The sequence below is a fragment of the Episyrphus balteatus genome, chromosome 1 (assembly GCF_945859705.1).
Source record: "Episyrphus balteatus chromosome 1, idEpiBalt1.1, whole genome shotgun sequence".
Classification (NCBI taxonomy): Eukaryota; Metazoa; Arthropoda; class Insecta; order Diptera; family Syrphidae; genus Episyrphus; species Episyrphus balteatus.
In genome coordinates, this window is record NC_079134.1 from 149198664 (window position 1) to 149225693 (window position 27030).

Genomic DNA, 27030 nt, shown 5'->3' on the forward strand with positions numbered 1-27030 from the left:
TTAATTTGTTTTACTATCCCGATTTTGCAATCAAAACTAGTAGTTGTTTTATTTAAAAAAAAGAGCGATTTTTTTAAATTAAACAACTAGTTTTGATTGCAAAATCGGGATAGTAAAAAACGGGATTACAAAAACCGGGATTTTGAAAAGTGGGATATCGAACCCAACCCAGTGTAAAACTATAAAAGAGTAAGAGTAAAAAGTTTGCTTTTGGCATGAGAACCAAGGATAAAAAGTCTATAAAAAAAAGTTGAGTGGAAGGGTGTTTTTTCGCGGTTAAGAGGGAGGTGGTGAAGCTCAAAAATATAGTGAAAAAAATTGTTTGTGAAATACCGTCCGTCGTATGACACATGTTTTTAAGGTATTTTTTGATGCTGAATTTAATGACATACAAATAAAGTCAATACGATTGCTCTAAGAAAAGTTATTGCCGATTAAAAACAAGGGTGCTTGATTTTTAACCTCAAAAGGTAAAATATAATCAAAACCCATGTGAAAAATATTTTTGGTGAAAGGGGTTTTTTTTTGATGGGTTGTGTGTGAGAAAGGTGTCATAACAGCTGACATACATTTTTTTTAATTATTAAATTTGGCGAAAAAGTTATGTCTGTTATAACTTAAATATAAGAATTAAGAATCAGCAGAGTCTACAAATTATCTTGAGTGAAAGGGTGTTTTTTTTTTTTAATGAAATTTGGAATTAGTACATACCACACAAACTGGGACAAAATTGTTATTTGTTACTTCAATAAAAATTGGTACAAATGTTTCATTTATAACAAAAGCCAAGAATTTAAGTAGTCGATAAAAATATTTTAGGTGAAATGGTGTTTTTTTTTTGTTAAATAAGGAAAACCCGAGATAAGTCCAATAAAATCAATGGTATAAAAGTTACCCCTACGAAATTTATTAAAAATGTTGTCTTTCCCATGGGAATTACGAATAAAACAAAGCTATATGATAGGGTGTTTTTTTTTAAGATGTATGGCTATACTTGAAAAAGTGTGTAATACTAGAATAATACTAGTGGTACCCTATTACTTTTGAGATTAGAAACAATAATCTAAAGTGTCTATTAAAATATCATGGTTAAAAGGGTGTTTTTTTTTCAAAGGGACAATAAAATCTGTAATTGGTGCCAAAAATCCAATGACTCGTGTAAAACGTCTTTCATCAGTGTTGTATGATTGTCACATTGGTTTAGGTTATATTTTACCTGTTGAGGTAAAAAAACAAGCACCCTTGTTTTTAATCATCAATAACTTTTCTTAGAGCAATCGTATTGACTTTATTTTTATGTCATTAGATTCAGCATCAAAAAATGCCTTAAAAACATGTGTCATATTTTTGACCTTCACCCCTTCCCTCTTGTCCGCGAAAAAACACTCTGCCACCCTCTGAAAGTATAACTCCTAGAGAAAAATGATGTACTAAAGAAAGATAGATAATTATATCTTCAATCTAAAAAGCCTTCGTAAATTTTCTGTCCGATCAATCGTTCACGAGATATTGTGACTAATGCGTTTTTCAAAATGGCGGACGCCCCACAAGACCAAACAATACGCAAACTGAGATTTATACTCAGGATAAACTCCTGCATCCAAATTTAGCTGACGTCACAACTTTTGTCGGTTTTTCCCCATTGATTGAACTAACAGTGTTTTGTCTGTTTTAAATTTCAAGGTTGTATCTAATTAAGAAAAAAACTAACGATTGCTTAAGTCAAATTATTATATCAAAACAGCATGATTATAAACATTTGTGTAAACAATCAATGAATATCAAATAAAAAAAATTACTACCAAAATCCCACAAAGTTGAATCAGCTGACTTGAGTTATGATTGACAAAAGAGAAAATTTCACATTTTCTTGATTAAATTTTAAGAAAGAATTCCATTATCAAAATAATATTATATTCAAGCCCGATAAGATTCTGAAACAGACACGAAAAAAAGTACTTAACAATAGAACAACAAAAATTCTGTGTGTAAAAATGCTATTGTTTTATGAGACTGTGAACTTCTGAAGCGCAATCAGTTTAAAATTAACCTTCTTCTCAGGTGTTTGATTGAAAAGTTTAAGTTCTCTGATTTCGTATCCGGAATTTATTGTAGAAGAAATGTGTTTCAAGTAAGATAAAGAGTTTTGCATAGGATTAAGTATATTTCATTCAAAAGTTTTTATAGTTTCTTATCTTTTTTTGTCGATTGTGCCAACGAACTTTTTATAGACTCTTTTGTTGTTGCAATCATGGAGACAATGCAATAGGAGAAAATAATGAACGAACTGGCGAGGCCAATCCTCCTGTTATCAATCAACCCATTCTCTCTGGATTCTATAATCTTTTTGTCAAAGAATGCCTGGATGAACACAATCGATTTAGGGCTTTGCATGGAGTTCCAATGGTTACTTTGAATGTCAACTTATCAGCCTATGCAACTGAATGGGCTAGAGTAAGAATACTGATTATATTCTCATAGTTTGTTTACATTTTGAAGTTAGTTTCTTTATCTATTCTATTAAAGATTCTTGCTGACAGAAATTCAGTTTTGATATATCGAAATGAGCAACTTTATGGGGAAAACCTTTTTGTAGCTCGAGAATATAATGTGGATGCAAGAACTGTTGTGAAAAGTTGGTACGATGAAATAAAATCGTATAACTTTGATAGGCCAGAAAAAGTTCACGGTGTGGATCAGTTTACACAAGTTGTATGGATGAAGACCAGAGAGATTGGTGTTGGCATAGAAAAGAGGTATATGGTATTGAATTGATTTTTGAAATTTTGAAGTTTATAATTCTTGTTTTGCAGAGGACAAAATACCTGGGTAGTGGTTAATTATGATCCTAAGGGAAATATTCCTAAAAACTTTGAAATCAATGTTCCAGAACCTATAAAGAAAGAATGATATAGAAATTAAATATTATTTTATATTTTAGAATAAAAAAGAAAAATTAAAATAAGAAACTGAAAAGAAGAAGAAAATGCTATTGTAAAAGAAAAGTCATTTATAGAAAATATTAATGATAATAATTTTAAATAATTTTCTTATTATACCTATTTGCAATCGAAATAAATTTTTTTTTTTTACATTCGAAAATAGATATTTTCGGATCAAAGTCTCGAAACAAGATTTAGTTTACAGATATGAGCTCACAATGAATAGGCCTATCAAATTATGTAAAAAAAATTACAAATCAATTTTTTTAAGATTTTCGAGAAAAAATCAAGGTTAACCCCTTGCCTAAAAATAATGCATTTTCAAAAAAGTTCTCTAAATCCATCAAGTGATACATTAAAAGAAAGGTCTCTTTGAGCTCTATTTATAACTGAAAACCAAAAGTTGCTTGCACGTCTGGTTCCTAAATTTTTTGCAATCGATTTTTTTTTTTTATATAATTTTTTTACATTCGGAAGCAGATATTTTCGGATCAAGGTCGCTTAACTAGATTTGGTTTACAGATATGAGCTCACAATGAATAGGCCTATCCATTTATATAAAAAAATTCTGATTTTTTTTATATAGCTTTAAAGTGCTACGTATTTACTGCAGCATTGCAAATTTAAATCGTAAATACGTACTAATTCAGTAGTTAAAAGTTGTAAAACTGACAATTTTTTTACTTATTTTAATTTGTACTGGATATCCATTTTTTTTTGTCAAATTTGTCTTTCAATTGGAAAGTTGTACTGTTCCTCCAATTTTTACTTGCGATTATATCAAGTTATGCATTCATAAAAAAAAAGTTGAGATAACAACTTTCCATGATATTAAGATGATAGAGAATGCGAAAAAAGTGGGTCTCGAAAGTCCGTCTGTCTGTCATTCTGTCCAGGATGTGTGTCGGTCAGTATAAGGAGCTACAGCCTAAACTGCTGGGACGATCCACTTCAAACATGGTATGTAGCAGTTTTTGGATCTTGTACAGTGGGCTTCTTGGAATTAATTTTTTTGTACCAAAAATAATGGTACCTGTCGCATACCAATTTTGGAAAATTTTCATTTACTCAAACACGATCTATCTTTTTATACATTTTTTTTAATTAATTTTTAGCGGTATCTACCTGCCATAGAAACGTTTTTTTTTTAATTTCTAACTAAGTAGTATATACCAAATTACTGGTTCAAATTTAATAATTTTTTTAATGTAAAAGCATTTATGTATATAGCCATATAAATAAAAAAATATGAATTTAAAAAAATTTCGAAAACGTGTTATTGAATTTTTTTTTTAATTTTTTTGTATGTGTTTTTTAAAAGTTGCTTCAAAATGGCAAACCAAAATTATTTTTAATTTTTTTTTTCAAAAATTATTTAAAAAAAAAAATAGTTTTTCAAAAAAAACGGCTCTAAAGAATTTGAATTGAATACGTTTTTATATTTTAAGTCAGCTTGAATTTTGGGTAAACAAAAGCTTAGTTTCGTTTAACCCAATTTTGCATTGGGTAGAAACAGGGCTACCTTCGTAGATTTTCAAAAAGAGGCAAAAAAGAGGATTTTGATAAAAAAAGAGACCCCAATAAAAAAATGTAAAAATAGAATAAGTTAATAAGTACGACAGTCACAACAAATACCTCATTTGCGCATTTCCCGAACCGCAACATAAACCTTTTAACATAATTTTTCTTAAAATTAAAATTGTCGTTATAATAAAAATAATGCTCTTACACAAAATTTATTAAAAATAACCTTATAAAAATCAAATCAGCGCTAAACAACAGCAACGTATATTTTTTTTACAATTGAGTAGGGATGTAACATCGTTAAAAAAAACATCGATGTTTTATTTTCAACATCGATGTTAAAAAAACATCGGTTCTATCTTCGATACATCGATGTTTTTCCGATGTTTTTGTTGTTGGACATAAATACGATCTACTGTATCTAAAGAACAAAATTTGTATGTCTCATCTGTTTAAAACCCAAGAACCTAACTTGAATTCAGTTTTAAGCCTGGTACGCTGCTCGCGCTAAATTTTAGCCGAGATAAAATTCCCATACAAGTTATCGATAATTTGTATGGGATCCATTTTAGCTCAGATAAAATTTTTCGATAATTTGTATGGGAGCTAAAATTTAGCGCGAGCAGCGTACCAGGCTTTAAGGTACCACAAAACAGAAAAAATTATCAACAAAATGAAACATATTTTCTTAATACGATTTTCGTTTTTATTTATAGTATATAAATACTATCAATTCTAAGCAAACGGAGCTCATTATTTCTTACATTGGATTTACATTGTTTAATTTTAAAGTTCAAGTGACCTCAACTCCAAATTTATAAAGCGTTTCGCCCAGGTACGACAGTGGGCTCATCAGTTAGATCTGTCGTACCCTTACTAAGACGCCTTATTTTGGTCGATGTTTACCGACACTATATAAAACTCACAGCATGAATATACTGTGAATTCTAATATTCAAAGGGAATTTGTTTAAATTCAGACCTTAGAAAAATGTATGCCCGTGGTCAGGCTGATATAATAACGAAGAAAAAAATAACAAAAATAATAAAAATTATTTAAATTATTTCTATTTTAAGTGGAGCGATTGAATATAATTCAATTTTAAAGTTATTATATCAGCCTGACCACGGGCATACATTTTTCTAAGGTCTGAATTTAAACAAATTCCCTTTGAATATTAGAATTCACAGTATATTCATGCTGTGAGTTTTATATAGTGTCGGTAAACATCGACCAAAATAAGGCGTCTTAGTAAGGGTACGACAGATCTAACTGATGAGCCCACTGTCGTACCTGGGCGAAACGCTTTATAAATTTGGAGTTGAGGTCACTTGAACTTTAAAATTGAATTATATTCAATCGCTCCACTTAAAATAGAAATAATTTAAATAATTTTTATTATTTTTGTTATTTTTTTCTTCGTTATTATATCAGCCTGACCACGGGCATACATTTTTCTAAGGTCTGAATTTAAACAAATTCCCTTTGAATATTAGAATTCACAGTATATTCATGCTGTGAGTTTTATATAGTGTCGGTAAACATCGACCAAAATAAGGCGTCTTAGTAAGGGTACGACAGATCTAACTGATGAGCCCACTGTCGTACCTGGGCGAAACGCTTTATAAATTTGGAGTTGAGGTCACTTGAACTTTAAAATTGAATTATATTCAATCGCTCCACTTAAAATAGAAATAATTTAAATAATTTTTATTATTTTTGTTATTTTTTTCTTCGTTATTTTACATTGTTTATTTATTTGGTAGAAAGTAATTCAGAAATTGAGTTCAGGAAAAGAAGTTTGGACAGTCTAGTGCCCAGAAGCCTGTTTCTATCCTGGGTGATGGTTGCCCCAGCCTCCGAAAACAAACGTTCCGTAGGAACAGACGTAACTTCGATGGGAAGATATACCATTTGAACCAGTGCAAGTTTTGGAAAAAGAGTTTTCATATCTTGCCAAAACAAAATTGCGTCACTTTTAATTGGTGTAACAGGAGATGAGAGGTACATTTCTACTTCTGTTTCACTCATAGTTGTATTGATTGTCGTTGAAGACGATTTATTTTGTATGTTTTATGAGTTATTTTTGATATTTCCATATATCAAAATCCTAATCATCTGCATCTCTCTCAGACAAAAATTTTGAAGCTTTGAACACTAGACAAAAAAGATTGAGTTTGAGAGTTCAAGTTCTGTTATTATGCAAAAAAAGAAAAACGAGTAACAAAATGAACGATGTCGATGTTTTGCAAATTTAGCGTCGATGTATCGGCTTGAGAAACATCGATGTATACATCGATGTTTTTCACAAAAACATCGATGTTTTGAAAACATCGATGTATCGTTTGCATCCCTACAATTGAGTCGTTATAATTGAAAGTGCTATGAGTCAAATTTTCCATGATTTTCAAAAAAATGTCTATTTTTTTAATCAAACGTACATAATTTTAAAAAAAGAGGAAAAAGAGGAATCAAAAAGAGGGATTTTTTGACAAATTTAAAAAAGTAGAGGGAAAGTGGATTGGGTGAAAAAAAGAGGAAAAACGCATCTTTAGAGGCGCAAAGGTAGCCCTGGGTAAAAATCGCTTAAAATTATTTTCTCAGCCAATTTCCATAAAAAAATTATATTTATGGATTTGTAAATAAATTCATATTGTTTGAATATTAATTAAAAAAAAATAACATGTTCTAGTTCAACTATACATAAAAATGCATAAAATCAATCAGTCCTATTGTGAGTTTCAAATGAACAAGATTCCACCCGGAAAAATTGAATTTCACTTTTCCCCTATTGTGAGTTCCGGGCATCTCTTTATATTTTCAACTTTTGTTTAGGTATTTTGTCAGGTATTCGACAGTTGTTCTTCTCTCAAAAAAATGTTGGTGCCGAACAAGAAACTAGTTTAGCGGAAAATGTAAATTCCCTTCGGGTGAAACTCATGATAGCTTTTTAAATTCCGGGCGAACAAAAATATTCCGGCCGGAAAACATTCCACGTAAAACCCACAATAGGGCTGAATGTCAAAGTGGAAAAAAGGTGAAAAAACAGTATTTTTGATAGTTTAAGCTGCTATACAACAGATGGAGTATATCAGGCCGACGATATGCAGTGAATAGAGGTACCGATAACAAGTTAAATGACGCAAAGTGTAGATTCGCATGTACCCACATTTCATCAAATAACTCGATACCAATTCATTTTACATTTTATTGCGCAACAATGGAAATATGTAGTACAGTAAAACCCGCTTAAGAAAAACCTGCTTAAAAGAAAAACTCGCTTATCTTAATCACTTTTTGTGTCCCAAAATATTTTTTTCACTTAAACCGGTAACGTTTAAGTGATAAACCCGCTTAAATGAAAAGAGTTCCAAATACAAATTTTCAATATAAATTGAGATTATTGAAGGCTTCTTTTTCTTGATTTTGAATAGACCAAAATAATTTGGTTTTTATAAATATATTTTTGTTTTTTATATTAAAAGATTATTGTATATAAACAAATACACTTATTTAATTAATACTATATAAAAATGTCGTGTTGATAATAATAAATGCTATAAAGATCTTCTCTATATATTTGGTATCAAATGACATTTGTGCCATTTTATCGTATACCTACATAATATTTTAAATTTTTGGCTTAAACATTTATAAATAGGAATCTATAACAGATAAGAGTTCATGCAAAATTATTCATAATAAAATTAAAAACTAATTCTTATTTTCATCTAAGAAGTCTAGGAACATTTTCTTCGTAACAGGTGGCAACATTTCCAGGTGGATCGTAATTTGCGACAACCCATGTAGAATTTCCTCTATGAAAATGAAAATATTGAAAAATAATGTTTTGAATTTTTGTACAGGATAAAAAATATGCCATAAAGTTTTACCTTATTTCTACTCCAACACCCAATTCTCTAGTTTCTTTCCATATAACTTGGGTAAAATGTCCAGTTTTCATACTAAAACCGGGTCTTCGATAGTTATAAAGGTTTATTTCATTATACCAACTTTCGACAGCTTTTCTGCCATCGATCGAGAAGCCACTGCACATGTAAAGATTTTCACCATATTTGTCATTTTTACTGTGTCGCATGGTGTTTATTTTGGCCAAATGCTAAAGAAAGGGAAATTTGTTATGACATCATGAAAAAATTGGCGAAAGAATTTTTCCTTACAATTGCCCATTTTTTAGCTATCGCACTCATATTCGAATTTAACTTTAAAGGTGGGCAACCATGAAGAGCTCTAAAGCGATTGTGTTCATTCAAACATTCCAATGCAAACTGATTACCAGTTGATGGAGTTGAATTTGGTTTTGAAATTGGAACTGGAGTCACTTTTGTTTTTGAAGGAATGTTTATAATAGTTCGATTTGATGGTTGGCGTGGTATGAATGCGATAGATTCTCCTGGAGTTAATAATCCTCCTGTCGATGAAGGATGACTCTGCAGGATTTGAAAAATATGTGAAGTTTAAAATTTGTTAGTAAAATATGAAATTAATCTTACGATATATGTTGTGGTAGTTGTTGTAACAGTTGTACCACCATTTCTTGTGGTTTTACGAACAACTGTCGTAGTTCCATTTTCAGTTGTTGTTGTTTCTTCATCTTCATCTCCTGAGGACCTTCCACAGCAAAATAGCCAAGAGCAGCAGCCAGTACTGGAATTTAACAAAAAATTATGACACATCAGAATTTACTTTAGTTGTTTAAAGGAGCAACTAGAAAAATAAAAAAGGTGCGAAAGGAAACTGAAGAAAATAGAAAAGTTATTGTTTTCAGGATTAAGTCGTCTAGCGATAGTTATCAGACGATCGTGTTATCCTTAACTACTACTTTAGCATTCTTTTAACCGAGATTCTTTCAAATATCAGAAATCTAAATACAAAACTTTAATTCTTTCACTTTTAGCTATCAAATATGTACAAAATAAAATACAAGTTTATTTTTATTTGTTCAAAAAAAAAAAAAAATTTGCATGTTCTTGACTCATAAAATTTTAATTAAAAATATATTCAAAATTAAACTCCATTACGTAGGCATATCAATTTAACAGAATACACCTAGACCTCTGGGTAAATATTGAAAAGAGACAATGTCAATATTACTCATTCAGGGCAGAGATACTTGTTATCATTATCTCCCTAATAACGGAAATTTAAACTTTAAAATCGAAAGATTGAAATGATTCATTGTGAGAAGAACAGGGGACTTTTGTTTTCCCAAGTTTACATGCATTCATTCAGCAATAGAGGTTTAAATTTAAACTAAAGAATAAAGACAAAAAAGTCAATAGAAAATATAAAATCTATCGTTTTCATAACTAAGTTTGAATTTAAGTTTATAAATGTATAAGCTCCTTGTAGTAGGAGATCCCGCCATAGGACGATTTACCCTCATCGTTATACCAGTAAAAATGTAAAAAAATCTACTACTCGAGATATGGACGTTTAAAAGTCAAAACCGTGAAATTCGATGTTTGAGAAATAATTCACCAAAAATCAGCAAGAAAGGTATTTAAAATAATGTTTATGTTATTAGAGAGCAAAAACAAAATAACTTGACACGTATTTGCCAAATTTTTGATTTGACTTAGTTTTTGGCTCCTGTGTATTTTTTTTTAACAACTCAATTCACGGAAACAATAAATTGAATTGTAAAAATCTGTAATTCTTCTAAAATACACAGGAGCCAAAAACAGGAGTCAAATCAAAAATTTGGCAAATACGTGTCAAGTTATTTTGTTTTTGCTCTCTAATAACATAAACATTATTTTAAATACCTTTCGTGCTGATTTTTGGTGAATTAAATTTTCAAACATCGAATTTCATGGTTTTGACTTTTAAACGTCCATATCTCGAGTAGTAGATTTTTTACATTTTTCGTTTGTATGTGTGACTTATATAATTTAACAATATCTATCGATTCCAGTATAAATTTTTGTTCTACCACTTTTTGTTAAGGAAATAGCTTTTTGACCTTTTTCTAAATTTACCTCGGTTTCCCCTTCTAAAATGTCAAATTTCTAAAAATCCTGAATATTTAAATTTTTAAACTTAGTTTTCTCTGACATAATTTTTTTTACGCCTCTAACACTTACCAGTAAGCAGGGTGGCGTTGTCGAAAAAACTCAAAATATGAACTTTAAAGCGTGGCAACCCTATGTCTTGACAGGATATCACTAGGCAACCCATATGTGCAATTTATTTCCTTAGACACTACCTTTCAAAAAATATAACTCTCAACTGGTATAACGATGAGGGTAGGTCTTCCTATGGCGGGGTCTTAGACTTAGACTTTTGGAAGTATTTGCTTTTGCTTACGAGATTTTTACAAATCCCGTTGGGTTGTTATAAAAACATACGATTTTAATCATGTGAAAGTTTTATTAAAGTTGTTTGTTTCAAAATTTAAGAAAAACAAATTGTGTGGCAAGATGGATTCAGAAGATGTAGGCACCTGTTTGAAATAACAAACCAAATGTGAACAATAAGTTTTTAAAATAAAATTAGGTAAAATTTAATAGTTGGGACATTAATTTGGTACAATCATTTAAGAGGGGTGAGTATAGTGAGTATTTTGGTTTCAAGTGGTTTTGATTTTTATAAAACTAGAATACCAATACAAATATCGCTGGCTGAGAATTATAGGGTTGTATGTCAACTCACCTTAGTTTTGAGAAAATCGATCTCAAAGTTTTTTAAGGCTGGTTTTTGGATAAAATAGTTACATATCAGTAAAGTATTGATGCAATCTTATCAAGGACCCTATAAAAACATAAAACCATGAAAAAAAACATTAATTTCATCAGAAAAAAGGATTCTATGAGCATTTTTACAACTTTTTTAATGAAAAAGTTTGTAAAAAAATTTGAAAAAGGTTCATGTTCAACATAGAGCCTTATAGTTATAAAGAGCTTACATGTAATAAATGGATTTTATATGAAAAAAAAGTAACTTCATCGTGAAATAGGCTTTGATTTAATTTAATTTTATTCAAGTTTTGTCAAATTCTATTTTAAATAACAGAAAAAAATGCAACAAATCACGTTGTTGCATTTATAGAAAACAACAATTCCTGCTTTTGTTGAATTAGGTAAACAGAAAAAAGACATGCTAAAAAAAATTAGAATTTGTACTAAATCAATCGGATTTGTGCATGCTTTTTTGCCAAAAAGACAGTCGTCTTAAACCAATCATCTACGGTCCAAAATGTATGCCAAAAAAAAATTGAAAGATTGTTTAATAAGTAAGAATGCACAAAAAATTAATGAAAAATCATTTCAATCTTAGTAGGTATCTACACTTAAATTTACTTAAGAAGAAAATACTTGTTAAAATGAAGTTCACATTGATTTTAACAAAGTTTAAACAAATTTTACTTATTTTTATTAGAAATCTTATAAATTTCAGAGGATTGGATTTTAGAGGAGTATCATCTTGATTCTAAGTGCCTTATTTGTCTCCATCTCTTCGGTTAGTAGAGTAAAATCTTAACCTTTGAAAAATTATTAAATTATTATTAAATAAGTATTCAAAAGTTAGAGTTGGATAGTACATATTTTGGTTTAAAGAGTACAGAACGAAATACTAGCAAAAGCCCTGGAGTGAAATCCGCTAGCTTGATAGTCAATAGTTGAAAGTCAAAAACGACGAATTATGGAGCAAAATCGTCGTTTTTGACTGTCAACTATTGACTATCAAGTCAGCCGATTCCACCCCTGTTATTCAATACCCGCAAAAAAATCAAAAGATCTTTTATTTTTACTTTAGTTAAAAAAAAAGATCATTTCCATAAGATTTCATTTTGAAAAATTTGCGTAAAAAAGTTCTATGTAACTTAAATCAATGTATTTTTTGTTTGAAAAAAATCAGTAAAAGGGTTCTATGTTGCAATTTGAATAACATAGAACCTTATTATATTAATACATTTATGTGAAATCATGAAAGTTGTATGTCGTTTTTATCTGTACCTTCGCCATTAATTTTTTTTCTAATTTTTTTTTAATTTTATCTGAAAGCCGTTGAAATTACAAAAATTTTGGTGTATAAAACTCATTTTTTGTATTTTGTATGAAATACACCCTTATAATTCTCAGCTAGCGATATGTCAATTTTTGCAGTTTAATTGTATGCATTATATAAAAGCTTAATATTTTAACTAACTTTTTTATATCTTTTATTTTTTTTTTTTTCATAGTTTCCAGCTCCGAAAGTTATCATTTTTTTTTTACTAAATTTGCTCAATATTAAAAATTAAAGCCTTTAGTTTCGAAACTAATATAACTGAATTAGTTAAGGCCTGTGAACAAAATCAATAATTTTTCAAATTATTTTTTTTTAATGAGAGTAAAAATTGATAAATTTTGAACAAAATCATCTTGGGAATTTTTTACTGACCAGCAGCAATCACTTGATCCAGGAGGTTTCTTTAGATAACAGATCTTTTTAATTGCAAAACAAAGTTAATATTAATGCACACCTCAGACAAAATAAGCCATTTAACAAAACAAAATATTCGTCTTCATACTATGAAAATATGGACATCAAAAATAATTGCAAACATAACATACATTTTGAAAATGTTTATAAAATCCACTTTGAGTTGACTGACCTTATTTATATAGGAAAAGTTAAATAAATTACTTTCTGTATTTATATACAATGCAGGTATGTAAAGAAATTCTGAAAATTGCACAGAGGAGTATTCGACCCCAAAATCCGGTCATAAGTGAAAAAAATAAAAATCGCATTCGACCCGTTATTTTTTGCTTTTCGCATTCCTCAATACCCATGCTAACTAAAACCGGTTTCAAAAAATAACTGTTGACCCTTCTAATTCCCAGGATCTTAGTCTAAATCTAGTCGATTTTATAAGCTCACGTCACAAAAGCTTATTTTATTTTCTAATCATTAACACTTCAGTCTGATTTTTTTATTGTGATTTGTGATAATTGTTAACTATTAACTTTATGTTAATACAGAAATTTCCATATATTTCATTGAAAATATATTAAAAATCGAAATGACAAGAGTGCATAGAAAAACGTGAAAATTAATGAAATTTTCGGTAGAAAAAAAAGTGTTTTTGTTGTAGTCTCGGGTACGATCGAGCAAAAATTTGTCTTATATAATTAACTGTACATCTTTGTCATCTCATGCACATAAAAAAAATTTCCACATATTTCCACCTTTTTTTTTAATGGCGTTTTTTAGTCTCGAGGTATTTTTTGGTAAAATTGGCTTTTGTTGCTTAAAAAACTACTTATTTTCAAATTTTTGCTTTCTTTAACCTGAAATATTAACAATATTTAAAAATTTCATGTAAAAATTAATAATATGAATTAAATAAAATTGAAAAAAAAAAAAAAAATATTTATTTATTTTTTTTTTTAACTAACCCGAAAATTTTTTTCAGTGTGACTTTTTAATACATTATAAGTTATAAAACAATACTTTAGGCCAATTCCAATAAGAAAAACATTAAAAATATTTTTTACCGGATTTTGAGGTCGAATACTCCTCTGTGAATTGTTGCATATTTTCATTTTCATACGAGAATTACTGTGCGGAGTTAATGATGACGAATATCAGTTTTTTGAACTTTTTGTCTTATAAAACAATCAAATTCACTTCTGATGATATTAAAGGAAAAATCTGTTTGAATATTGACTTTTTAACTGGAAAATACAATGAGCAATTCTAGCATTTCCAAAAATAGAAAATAAATACATACTTTTAATTTTGAAGATTTAAAAAAAAAATATTCATGAAAACTCTCATAATTTAATTTTTTGTTTACTTTTGAGTAAAAGAAGACATGTTATATGAAAAAGCCATCCAAAATTTTAAATTACGAATAGATTAATCGATTTTAGTCAATTTTTTTTCACAGAATATTTGTAAATTACTTGATATTAGCTGTGTTTTATTTTCCTCGTGATATCAGATCATTGATTTATTTGTGAAAATCCTGCTTTTGTTGTAAAGCTAATAAAAACAATGATGTGATCCGGATTACGAGGAAAATAATATCATTTTTTCATTTTAAAAATTTTATAGTTAAAAAGGCTGAGAGTATTACTATTTTTCGAATAAAAACATTTACTTATATACTTTAACCACAGTCATTTTTTTTATTTGATCAGTCATAGAGTTTTCATTTGAACAGTCACTGTGGCGTATGTGTAACATTAAATTAAAAAAGTTTATAGACAAAATAATGAAAACAACTACTTCAGCTCTATTTAAAGAAGTTCGAAATACTTTAAAGCTCTTCAAAATAGTTAAATGCTAAAACAATTAGTTTCCAGAATATTTTAAAATAACTGGTCACATTTTGAAGCCATTTTAAACGAGTTGGTTGGTTTTTTTCAGAATTTTTTTTTATATAAAGTTTCCGTAACACTCGTTGTAAGACAAGACATAGAATAGTTTTTTTTTTTTATTTTCAAATTTCTTTAATAGAAAAGAGTTTAATAAAAATATCATTATTTTGAAAATAACAAATTTATTTTTATTTATTTTTTAGTTAGAATAAAAAGTTGTAATATTAATTGATCAGTTATATTTATATTAAATATTGAGTTTTATTAATAATATTTGAAAAATAAATAATACCTATATAATTTATTAAAGGGGATTTAACTAAATAAAATATATTTTTTATATTATCCTTAAAATAGGAGCAATATCGAAGAACTTCAAAAATAATTTTTTTTTTTACATTTCTAATAAAATGACTCTGAATCATTCGTGTTATTTATTATTATTATTTAAAAACAAAAATCCATTTAATAATATTATACTATAGCGTATTTAAGAGAGCGAATAACTCGAAAACGTGCAAAATTGAGTAAATTACCTTTTCAACTTAGTTGTAATTTTTTCTCAATTGTCTTCTGAATAATAACAATTATAAAAGTATTTTAATGAATAAAATAATTTGATTTAATTTGGTTTTAAAAGCATCATTATTTTTGTATCACCAAATAATTGCTATTGCATTTGTATTGTTTGTTTTAAATTTATGTACATAATTTTGCTGACCACTTCACATATGTAATGAATACTTTCTAATTCATAATGTTCTTTTTTTTTCATACATATATTTGCTTTTTATTTTATATAAATGATGTCATTTTATTGATTAGTTTCCAAGTTATATCCAGGGGTTCCAGAGTGTGACGGCCTTAAAGTAAACAATATATAGAACCTGAATCGGTTCCAAGAATATTTGCTATTCTAAGAAGTCGGTTAGCGGTAAATGTTTAGCCACAAAGGAATAATATCTAAAATATCAAATCTCAATATCGCTTTTAATGGCTAGTGGCGTTTGAGGGCTTTTTCATATTTTCCACGAATCAAGAAAGTATTTCTTATCAATGTTTCTGTAAATTTATGAGATAGCAAAATAATTGCTAACTGAGCCATAGTTATATATAATTTTCTTAATAATCTAATAGTTAAGCATTGTTTTGTTGTAGGTACTTAAATTTAAAAAAAATCAAACTTTCAGAACACCTATACAATGTATTGATTCCTTCCTAGGAAAAAACTATCTACTCCAGAGTAACTAACTACCAGTATTCAGAATACCACCACCGCATAGAATTACTCAGCTCAAGAAGCTAGATATTGATGAAAAAAAAATTAAAACAGGGTTGCCACACTTAAAGGGGAAAAGAGTGGCTAAAAATACTAAAAAAATGCAATTACACTAAAAAAAAAATTTGTCCCGCGAAAAATGCAATTTGATTTACTAATTTGCCTGGCCTATTTTGTTTGAAACTCATTTGAATATTTTTTTCGTTTTTCAAGAGAAACTTTTCGTTGGTCGCTGATCTTACAAGAATTGTTTTTCAGGCCATTGAAAACAGTTAAAGAGTAGGTATTAAATGTTCTTCTATGCAATAGACCAAAGCTAATGGCTCTCCGTCGATCCATTCGATCTGTATTTATAAAAATGCACATACACAAAATTGCACACAAGCCCATAAGGATGCAAATAAATTTGTTTGTTTGTTCATATTTAATTTATACTAAATCAATCCCTCTAAGGGCCAATTTATTGAGCCTCCATTAAATTTTGAAATTTATCGCTTTAGTTAACGGCCTCGTTAAACTATTGTCGCCTTTAAGTATACATCATTAAAAATTCATTTAATTCACTCTTCTTTAGTTAAAGTCCTTACTTTTAATGGAAACTTTAAATTTAAAACTCTGTTAAAAATATCCTAGGGATTTTTTATTTTGTTTGAAAAATAATCTGTCAAAAGCTACAATTTTGTCAAATCAAATACATTTGAATTGGAAGAAAAACCAAAAAACTATGACCCGTAAGTATTTTGCAGCTGAAAACGCCAGAAAATGCAAGAGATTAACGATATACCAGTGGTAACCAAAGAATGCTACAACCTACAATTGAAACCATGAGAAGAAGAAGGAGTTAAGTGAAATTTTTAATTTTTTCCATCGGTGTCAAATAACAACTTAAATTTAAGTGTTATCGGCATTCATCTCGTGTCATTGGTTTAGAAGTAAGCTTTATATCTCTTCTTCTCATGGCTTCAATTGCAATGTTATGTATGTTATGTATGTATTATGCAGCATCTCAAAAATGATTAGTTTTGAAGTGGAGAATATAATCTAGTAGATCTAGTATTATCTGTGCGAAGTAGACAAGAAATGGATTAATTTCTTTGAATTTTGTTCTTTTTTATGGTACAAATGCATGTGGGTATACCTACAAAAACTTCTAGTCTGGACTTTTTTCATAATTGTTATGTTTTTTTAATAATTCTTTAGCTCATTTGACATTTTTCAAATAAAATAATAATTCAAATAAAAAAAATAAATGAAATGACATTTGACACTAATGGAGAGTGAATAAATAGAAATTCTGTTTAAAACCTCCATTAGCTCTAAAAATCCCTCTTAAAAGGTCGAATTTGGTGTTTTAACTAAAACTACTTTTAAATTTAATGCTCAATTAGTTAATGATGTCAAACTTCAAAAAAATCCTTAAAAGAGACTGAATTAAACGAAATTGGTTTTTAATATTAAAATTCCCTTTTTTAATGGCGATTTAAGTTTAATGGAGAGTCAATAAATTGGGCCTAAGTATGTTTACTTTAAAAGTCTAAAAGTTACCAATTTATACGATTTTATCGACTTTTAAAAACTTGCTTTTAACTAAAAAAGTCAAAAATTTGGAAAAAGTGTTAATTTTTGAATAGGTACATTTAAGTTGTTTCTTGACAAAAAAAAATTAAAAAAATTGCATATTATCAAAGGATTTTACCTCTACTTTATTTCATTGTTACAAAATTTGGACGTACCGGCTACATACACAAAAAGCCCCTTGATTTAGTTTTTTAGGTTAGAATTTCAGTGAAAAATAATTTTTAAAATTTTTTAATCATCTTAACATGACAGAAAATTTAATTTGCTATAAAAAGTGTCTTTGAACCATTTCAAAGTTAGGCTTGGTTTTCGAGTTAAATCAAAAAAAACTGAAAACCGACCAGTGTTGCCGTTTTCTCAGAAATACACCAATGGATTTAGTAGCACTTTAGGCTGGAGTATTCCTTTATGCCAAGGAATCATAATCAGCAATAAAAACTCTTGAACGAATTTGTTCCATTCAAAAGGGTCTATTCAATAGACTATAACATTTACTTGAAATTTTGGCTGGGCTTTTTTTATCTAAAACTTTTGAGGAACCAATTCTAGAAAATATGCAAGTACGCGGCAACCCTGTTAAATACAAATTGATGGTATAACATTGTCACAGACTGACAAAATTGCCTTATAAGTTATAACTAAGGGGGTATCTGACAATCATAAAGAAAATTTTCAGCTTATGTAGACTTTATGTAAAATTAAGTTTCTTTTTGATTAAAATTATTTGAAATAGGGTTGCCAAATAATAATTTTTTTTAATTACAAATTTTACTTAAGTTATAAAATAAAGCCTTATAAAATATAAGAAATATTAGTACAGTAACAGTTTGTTGGTTTAAGAAGTGTTGTTGCCAAGTCCGTTTTGAAAATGGCAACCCTAGTGTATCTTTCCGTTTCAAATCTGTTTCTTTTGACAAATAGTCATACCTGGAAATCTATGAGACTAGTGATGTGATGCCAAAAATAGCTCCTCTGGCTAAGGTAGGTTGCTAGCCTCAAAAAGCTGCTACTACCACTCTATTGCGACAGCAAAAATTTTAATCTAATGCATTCAACCGAAAAGTATTTATAAGCATCAGATAAAGTTAAATAAACGTTTCGTTTGTTATAGTAAGCAAAAGCAATCAGCTGGCAAAGTTAAATAAATGTTTAACTTTTGGCAACCACGCATATAGGCTTCCATTATGCTTTTATTTGTCAACATTGGTTTCGCAGCAGTTTGCCAAAAAGTTGCAAAAAATAAATTGCCCGTAGATGTTTGCACACTGAAACAAACACAAACAACAATCCAAAATTTATATTATTTGATGGTTCTTTAAGACACTTTTTTTTCGTACCAAAATTCACTCTACCTACAAAAAAAAAAACCAAAAATTTAAATCTTCATGCTAAGCCAAATGCCTAATCCGCTAGAACCTTGAACGCGGTCGGCATTTTATCGTTGTCATTTCTCTGTTTTGTATCTTTTATTACGAAACTTGATTCCAAATTCTTAAGAACGCCCTGAGAGGTACACAAAGAACCACTTGTTTATTATTTTTTTTGCACCAAAATAAATTTGATGTGTTTCTTATAACTTTGTTTAAATACAATTTTCCCACAAAAATTAAAGAAAATTATATAGGTACCTTTTCATTTTATCCACTGGTATAAACTTTCTCACAAAACTAAATTAAAGTTAATTTAAATTTATAAATATTTGCGTGTGGAACAATTAACTCTCCCAAACAGAGACGCCACCGGCTACTACTCACTCTTCCGTTTATACAAACAAAACTTCGTTTGCGATAATTTATAGAGTAGCTCTCAGATCTAATAAAGCCACAAGACTGAAATTATAAACCAGCCCCAAATGAGTCGTATGTATATTCTTTGGGTAGGTTTCATATAAATTTGTTTTTTTTTTTGTTGCTATTTTGCTATATCATGCGAGTTATACTCATTTTATTATTTTTTTTTTTTTGATAAAAGTTCTTTTCAACTGATTACACACTCCTATTTGAGATGTTGGGGTAGAGCCTTTCATTCTTAATGGTTACTCACCCTCAAAACAAATTTTTTTTAAACTGAAAAATTGATTGAAATGCCGCGACCGCGAGCTCTTCAAGTCAGTCGGGAGGGGGGACTTATAATTCATTTATTTTGTTATTATTGCTATTATCATTTTGAAGACAGCGCGGGGAGTCTTCATAGTATAAATGCAGGTCTATATACAATAAAAAGTTGATGGGTGCGTGCATGTTCTTCAACTTAAAAAAAAATAAAATAAAAAAAAAACAATAAATTGTTGTTGGAAAAACAATACAAATTGTTTTAAAATATAATCAATTAAAAATAAAAAATAATATATTAATATTACTATTCATCGTTTAAGGAATAAGTCAACAAGTACAGAGTTGTGTTGATTAGTTTCTTTTATTTATATTGTCATTTGGTCACGTAGGTTTAGATGTTGATTTTGAGTGAGCCATGCCATTTTAAAAATTTTATCAATGAAAAGCTGTAAAACAAATTATTTTAAGGTGAGCTATTAACAATATTTAATAATTAAAAATAAAACCACACCTGCCTTCAAAAGAACTCAAGCCGCATTAAGACGGACGGGATGAGTGTGATGTACCTTGACCGTCCTCACTTGGAGGCTTGGAGCTTCCTCGAAGGTTTTCGAAATTTGAGTATTTTTCTCAAATTTCGAAAACCTCTTACACTCCACCAATATTTGAATCATGATTTAGAAAAAAAGTTCATAATTCGGTATCTCAAAAACTTTGCACTTTAGAGCCATTCTAATGCTAGATTCGAATCAAGAAGGTCAAAGGCCATTAGAAAAGTATAATTTGGTTACTGTGGAAAAATATTTCTCGCCAATATTACTGTCATTTACGGAAATATCGATCTTATGTCGTTTTCTATTGACGAATCTCAGAATGAGATTTGTGAATCTGACAGCTGAAAGGGGGGGTGAAGAGGGGAAATAGTGGAAAAATCTCAGATTTCATGATCTATTTGAGTCTTGAGATTCGAAAAAATGACAAAAAAATAAATCTGAGAATCAGAAATCTGAATCTGGATTTTTATCAAGATTCACGCATACAAATACACGCACTTTCACACACACTTCTCTGTTTGACATTTGTTTGAACATTTGTTGTTGTTTTATTTTTTTTATACGCTCAGATTTCGTACACAATTACAAAACTAGATTTCATTTTCTATTTGCAGTGGAAAATCTGAGAATTTTACACAAAAATCTCAAAAGTCAATAGAAAACGACATTAAAAATGTATTTTTTTTTTTGTTCTTTTTTTCAATTTTTCTCAATATTTTTTAAAACAAAGGTATAATATAGTTTTTCTACCAAAAAATCGTATTTTTGCTTTTTTCTCAATATTTTTGATGTTCTATAAAAAAATTGTTTAGGTTAAAGTTGTAGACATTTTTATTATCTACAGCTTTAGCATTTAACTTTTTTCGATATTAGGTTTACTTTTGACAGAAATCGTAAGAAACCACGGTTTTTGGCTCCCACCCAACTTTTTCACTCACCCACCCCCTTTCCACCAATTTGTTTGTATGCAATTTATTTTTCCCCTTTCATATACCATTTATCCTAAATTTTCTCACCACCAAGGAGCATACCTAATAATTTTTTTTTTTTCAAAATTATTAGCACCTGTCTAATTGGGACATTGTGTTCGAGCGTTGAAAGTTTTTTCTGTACGTGACAGTTAACATTTTTAAAATGTTAACATTTATTTTATCAGTTTTTGCATTTAATTCAGGTAAAGGTATCATAAAATATATTCTTCTTAAAACATCACTACGCCGTGTTTGAAAGATTTTCTGCAACATAAACCCCCATATATAATTTCTTAGTTAACTTTGCTTGTCTGTACGTGACGTGTTTCATTGTTGTTACTTAATTTTTTTTTGCAATGTTTTTGTTCAACGAATATGAATGGTTTCTTGTTCAAAATCAAATATTTAGAAATTACTCTTAGGAGACAATTTGAAAGTATTAAATAGTACCTAATAAGACAGATTTGTCTGTACGTGACTGTAGTTTTAGAATGCACCGGGAGCGGGTCATAATTCTGCTTGTCAAAATTCTGTACGACAAAATTCTGTAGGGTCAAAATACTGTGAGACCATAATTCTGTACGTCATTATACTGTAAATACAAAATTCTGTACGTCAAAATACTGTATGGACAAAATACTGACTTGCAAAATTCTGTTTTGTAAAATTCTGTACGGCAAAATTCTGTATATCAAAATTCTGTAAAAATGCTGTAAAAAAATATCGTTTTGATAATGTACAAAAGTGCGCGCGCACTTTTTTACATTATCAAAACGATATTTTTTTACAGCATTTTTACAGAATTTTGATGTACAGAATTTTGATGTACAGAATTTTGATATACAGTATTTTGACCAAACAGAATTTTGCTACACAGAATTTTGACTTTCAGAATTTTGCTCGTACAGCATTTTGCACATACAGAATTTTGACATACAGTATTTTGGCTTACAGTATTTTGAATACAGAATTTTGCAACATACAGAATTTCGACCCCAACCCGAATGCACCATCAGTGGTCTATTTCACCAAATACAATTCATAATCACAAATTTGTATTTGTACTTTTTTTTAACAAATCTGCAACTTTTTGTACGTATTTAAAAGTTGGTGAAACAGAATTTTTAATTTATTTTACATTTTTTTGTAAAAAAGTACTTGTTAATTGTAAGATGGTGAAATAGGCCCCAGATCGTAATTAAAAAACTAAATAAAGGAACATGAGTGATGGGCTTCACCATCATGTAGAAGGGGTAAAAATACTTAGAAGAATCTCGTAAAGTGAGTCCAAATAGTGCTGATATTTGAATGACTGTTTGTCTTCAATAGCAACGATATGTATTTTTTTTAAATTATTGTTGGTAATTGACTGGGGAAAAAAATGTCATACTTGCTGTAAAATCGAGATAATTTATTATTGTAGAGCTTTCCCATCCTATGAAAAATTTACAAACTCAGAATCTTCAAACAGCAAAAGATAACTTAATTATACTATAGCTTATAAAATTATAAGTTTTCTCGTTGGCAAATAAAAACCAGACTAATGAAAATAAAATGCCTGACTGGGTCGCATGTATTTGCTCTTATATTAAAAGTTGGTTTGAATATTAAAGCTTTTGAAAAATGCATTAAAGAATTTTTTAGGACCTTGAAAAAAAAAAAAAACATAAGAAATTACATAAAATTTGGTTAAAAGTTACAAGAAATGAGCCATTATATTTAAAAGTGGTATAAAAAAATCATTTAGATAACTTTAAAATATCTGATTTTCTAAACAAAGTATTGCAGCCAATTATAGGTGTTTGAACAAAAAAAAATCAGTTAAATTTTTGTTTTTTATTAAAAAAAATCGATATTTTTTCAAATGAATGCAAAATGTGACTTACACTACTTTCAAATTATAAGGGCTTAAATCTTTTTAAATGGCTTTGACCTCCAAACGAATTATGCCATTTAATTTCATCTTTAATAAAGAAATTTTTAAAAAATGCAAAAAGCGTTAGTTTTATATAATAGATTTATGACAACAAATTTTCAATAAAAATCATTGGTCCGTTTAAAAAAATTATAGTAGGTATTTCAAAAAAGATTTTGAACTTTTTGTCAAAAAATTTTTTTTTTAATTTTCAATTTCAGGATTACTGAAACGTTTTTATACCAAAATGTTCAATGAAATCGGTCGTGTTGTTTACGATAGTCAGACATTAAGAAAACGGTTGTATGACAAGAACACGGAGATAAATAATGCACTTCAATATGCCCACTTTAAATCCCCTTTTCTTAAAACAACAAAAAATGAAATTCGTTAAAACTCTGTTAAATTTAAAGCGAACTTATTTTAATAAGAATTTTCTTTAAAAAAAAGAAAGAAGAAATTAAGAAGATTTGTCTGCATAATTTAAAAGGGAAGTCTTGTTGGTAAAAAAACGATGTAGACTTCTTCTTAATTTTGTACAGATTCTATTTATTTTAAGAATGTTTTTTTTTTCTCAGTGTACACAACGACACCACTCGTATATGAAAGCAGAATCCTATGCTTTGGATTTTTAAATGGGCTTAACAAAAAAAACGAAACAAAACACTGTCCATTGGATTTCTTCCTTATATTTTTATTGTTTTCTTAGATATTTGAGGAATGAAATTCTTTGTCGTTAATAACTTATTTCATCATTATACGAATTTCGTTCAACTTTGTTAATAATAATAATGTATTCTTGGGATTCCCCTTTAAAATTAAAATTGTGAATCAAAACTTCTGTGAACTTAAAATAAAAACAATTTAAAGTAATAAACTCTTTGCCCTTATTCCGTTACAGCTGAACGTACAAAAACAATGATCAATTAAGATAAGAAAAAATAAGGTTTCGTCACGAGTGCTAAGGTATAAACTTAAATTGTTGATTTTGACTCATTATTTTAATGATTTTTCTCAGAATTCAGTCTTAAACAAAATTTCCTGCATGAATGCTTCAGTAATTTGTTAAAATTTTGTAATTTGCGACACATTTGCAAACTCGACAGAGTATACCAAATGAAAATAAGTTAAAAATTTGTATTTAGCACTTCTTAAACTTATTTTCAGGCTACAGTAACAGCAAGCAAAATATTTGGTGAATTCCTTAAACAATAATTTATCTTCTGATTTTAACTTTAACATCTTGTTTTAAAATCTATTAACAATTTTTCATCGTTATTCTATGTTACTTTTCCATTAATTTTCTTTTTTCCACGGCAAAACTACCTTCGTTATCCTTAATAAAAATCCGAGAATGTTTTTCGAATATTTACATTTTGCTAAAACGAAAAAATCAAAAAAAAAATCATTCATGTTCACTGGGGCGTATACGTACCTAATATTTTCAAAGATTTTGTGAAATTTGTACAAAATGAAATATTTATACAAAAAACGAAACTTAGGTACATAAAAGAAAAATGGTGTCTTTTTGTACTATGCGTTGCGTAACGTTAACCTTACCTTAGACCGAGCACAATGGAATTTTAACATTAGACATGAAATTCAATATTTAAAAAATAAAATAAAAAATTAATAAAACAAAATGTAGAATTTAATCGACTTCAAATATTTTATTTCATTTTTATTATAACTACATACTCTGAAATTATAGCATTTTCATTGTAAGTTATATATTTATCTCTTCTATTAAATAATAATTTTGTTTTTTTTCTTAATCTTATATGTATTTGTTTTTTGTTTTTGTTTTTTTATTTTGTAATGCATACAATTTTACTTTGATTCATAAGGTACCCTATTTTCATTTTTTTAAAGTTGTATTTTTTATATAGTTGTTTATTTTATTTATTATTGTTTGCATTTTGTTAAATTATGATATATAAAATAATAAATATTTCTTTCTATTTTTTATTTGTTATCTAAAAGTAATTCGTTTAAAATTTTTTGTGTTACCATGAAAGAGATTGAATATATACTTGTTTTTATTTTTTGTTTTGTTTAATGATTTAACCATATTTTTTTATTTTTTGGTGTTCACACTAAATATATAGATTGTTCGTTAAGTAGTTTTTTTAATTCTGTCAAAAAATAATTTGGCTGAAAAATATATTCTGTATAGCAATCATTTTATTTTTTTACATTATTTATAGGAAGTAAATGTATTATTTTTGTTAAGCGTGTTTAAGAGGCTTTAAATATTATTTTATTTAACGACAGTTTTTTTTTAAAGAGTGCTTACTCAACACATTGAATTATTTAATTTTTGAAAAATAAAATTCACCATGTAAAGAATTAAAGACAAGGAGCTTCATCAAGTCAAAATTATCAAACGTATGTATACGAACGTACGTTGATCCAAAGTTAAATCAATTAACTTGGAGGTTTAAATCGGGATAAATTTAAATTTTTCAGAAAAACAACTTTTATTCTGTAGTTTGCTTATAATTTTAAACCCTAAAACCCCACCCACCTGCTGGTGCTCAGTTTTGGTCCAGTGACCTTGAATATTTTTGGAATATGCCAGTCACTTAAGTGCTTAACAAACTTTGACTCCGATGTAGCACGGACTGTATTAAATAGTGGATCGAATCTGGTAGTTACTGTGACCAAATGTCCCTAGTTTTCGATATTCAGTGTTGAACCTAAAATATATGTACTGAAATTCTTAAAAAAAATTCAAATTTGAATCTTTTATTCTAAAACACTATTTTTACCAAAAACTTTCTACTTCCTTGAAGCAAATAAAAACAAATTTGAGCCCCAAGAAATAACTGTAAATAAATATTTATGTATGTTCAAAAATTATGACGGTTTCGTCAAAATATTTTGACGAAAACGCTCCAAAGCCAATCTGAGAGTTCTTTTATATGAATATTCCATAATTTTAAATTTTTCCAAAGCATTTATTCGAACAAATTTTTACTGGAATAAAAAAGATTAATTCAGTTGTTAAATTTTGTTGTTGTTGTACTCTTTTTTTACATTTCAACTGACTGAAATTCGAAGTCTCCCTGACACACAGATTTTCGTAAAGTCTACGAGTATTTGCTTTTCTACGGTTTGGTATTTAAACGATGTTTTTGCTCATTTCAGAATTAGCATATGGCACTATTTGATAGGACTAGAATGGTGGTGTACCGTCTCATTACACAGTGACTCAAAATTCATGACTCTTCGAAAAATCAATGAGTACGAACGAGAAAAAAACATCGTAACCTTACGATTTCCGAGTTTAGTTAAACATTGCTTTCTTGGCTTTGGTATTCTTAGTCTACTGAGCTAAAAACCTTTAATGCTTCCTCCCTATCAAGATCGTCTTAAACCAGTTAATTTGAAAAGTTAAGAAGAACGGAAAGTTATAAACTCTATTTATTCACCGACTTCTTCTGGGGTCTCTTTATATCCATTTTTTAAATACTAACCCCGCAATCTAAGAAATAATCGACTTTTTTCTGTTTTCCTAGCGCTTTTTCTATGGCTCCAATAAACTTCTCTCTGGAATGTTATGGAATGTGAAATATAAACTCGAACTCAGACTATTTTAACTTCAACATCAGCACGTCAGCAGTTAGTATTTGAACGCTATGTAGTAACTTCCAAAATAATCCCGTACTAATTTCGAAAATTTTGACGAGTCTAGTACTTTAAACGACGGTTTTGCTACCTTTTCACGTTCATGACTCTCAGGACGCATATTATAGCCATGTCCATGTAGTAATAGATAGTCTCAAACCTTTCAGCTTTAAAGATTAAATTGCTGATTAAATGATGCTCAGAGACTTCGAAATTTCAATATAAATAACAATTTATAATGTCTAAGTT

General features: G+C 28.6%; 2 protein-coding genes across 2 annotated transcripts; one reads left to right on the top strand and one right to left on the bottom strand.

Annotated features, from left to right (window-relative positions):
• The first annotated feature begins 2120 nt into the window (after positions 1-2120).
• On the top strand, positions 2121-3064 carry LOC129911294 (Golgi-associated plant pathogenesis-related protein 1-like). Its single transcript, XM_055989040.1, has 4 exons — positions 2121-2131; positions 2232-2454; positions 2527-2756; positions 2814-3064. The coding sequence occupies exons 1-4, from the start codon at positions 2121-2123 to the stop codon at positions 2908-2910; spliced, it is 561 nt and encodes a 186-aa protein (XP_055845015.1). The 3' UTR covers positions 2911-3064.
• Positions 3065-8124: 5060 nt separating this feature from the next.
• LOC129921470 (Golgi-associated plant pathogenesis-related protein 1-like) lies at positions 8125-19423 on the bottom strand. Its single transcript, XM_056003310.1, has 5 exons — positions 19286-19423; positions 8981-9134; positions 8648-8917; positions 8360-8586; positions 8125-8284 (listed from the first exon to the last, which is right to left on the bottom strand). The coding sequence occupies exons 1-5, from the start codon at positions 19291-19293 to the stop codon at positions 8194-8196; spliced, it is 750 nt and encodes a 249-aa protein (XP_055859285.1). The 5' UTR covers positions 19294-19423; the 3' UTR covers positions 8125-8193.
• Positions 19424-27030: the final 7607 nt, after the last annotated feature.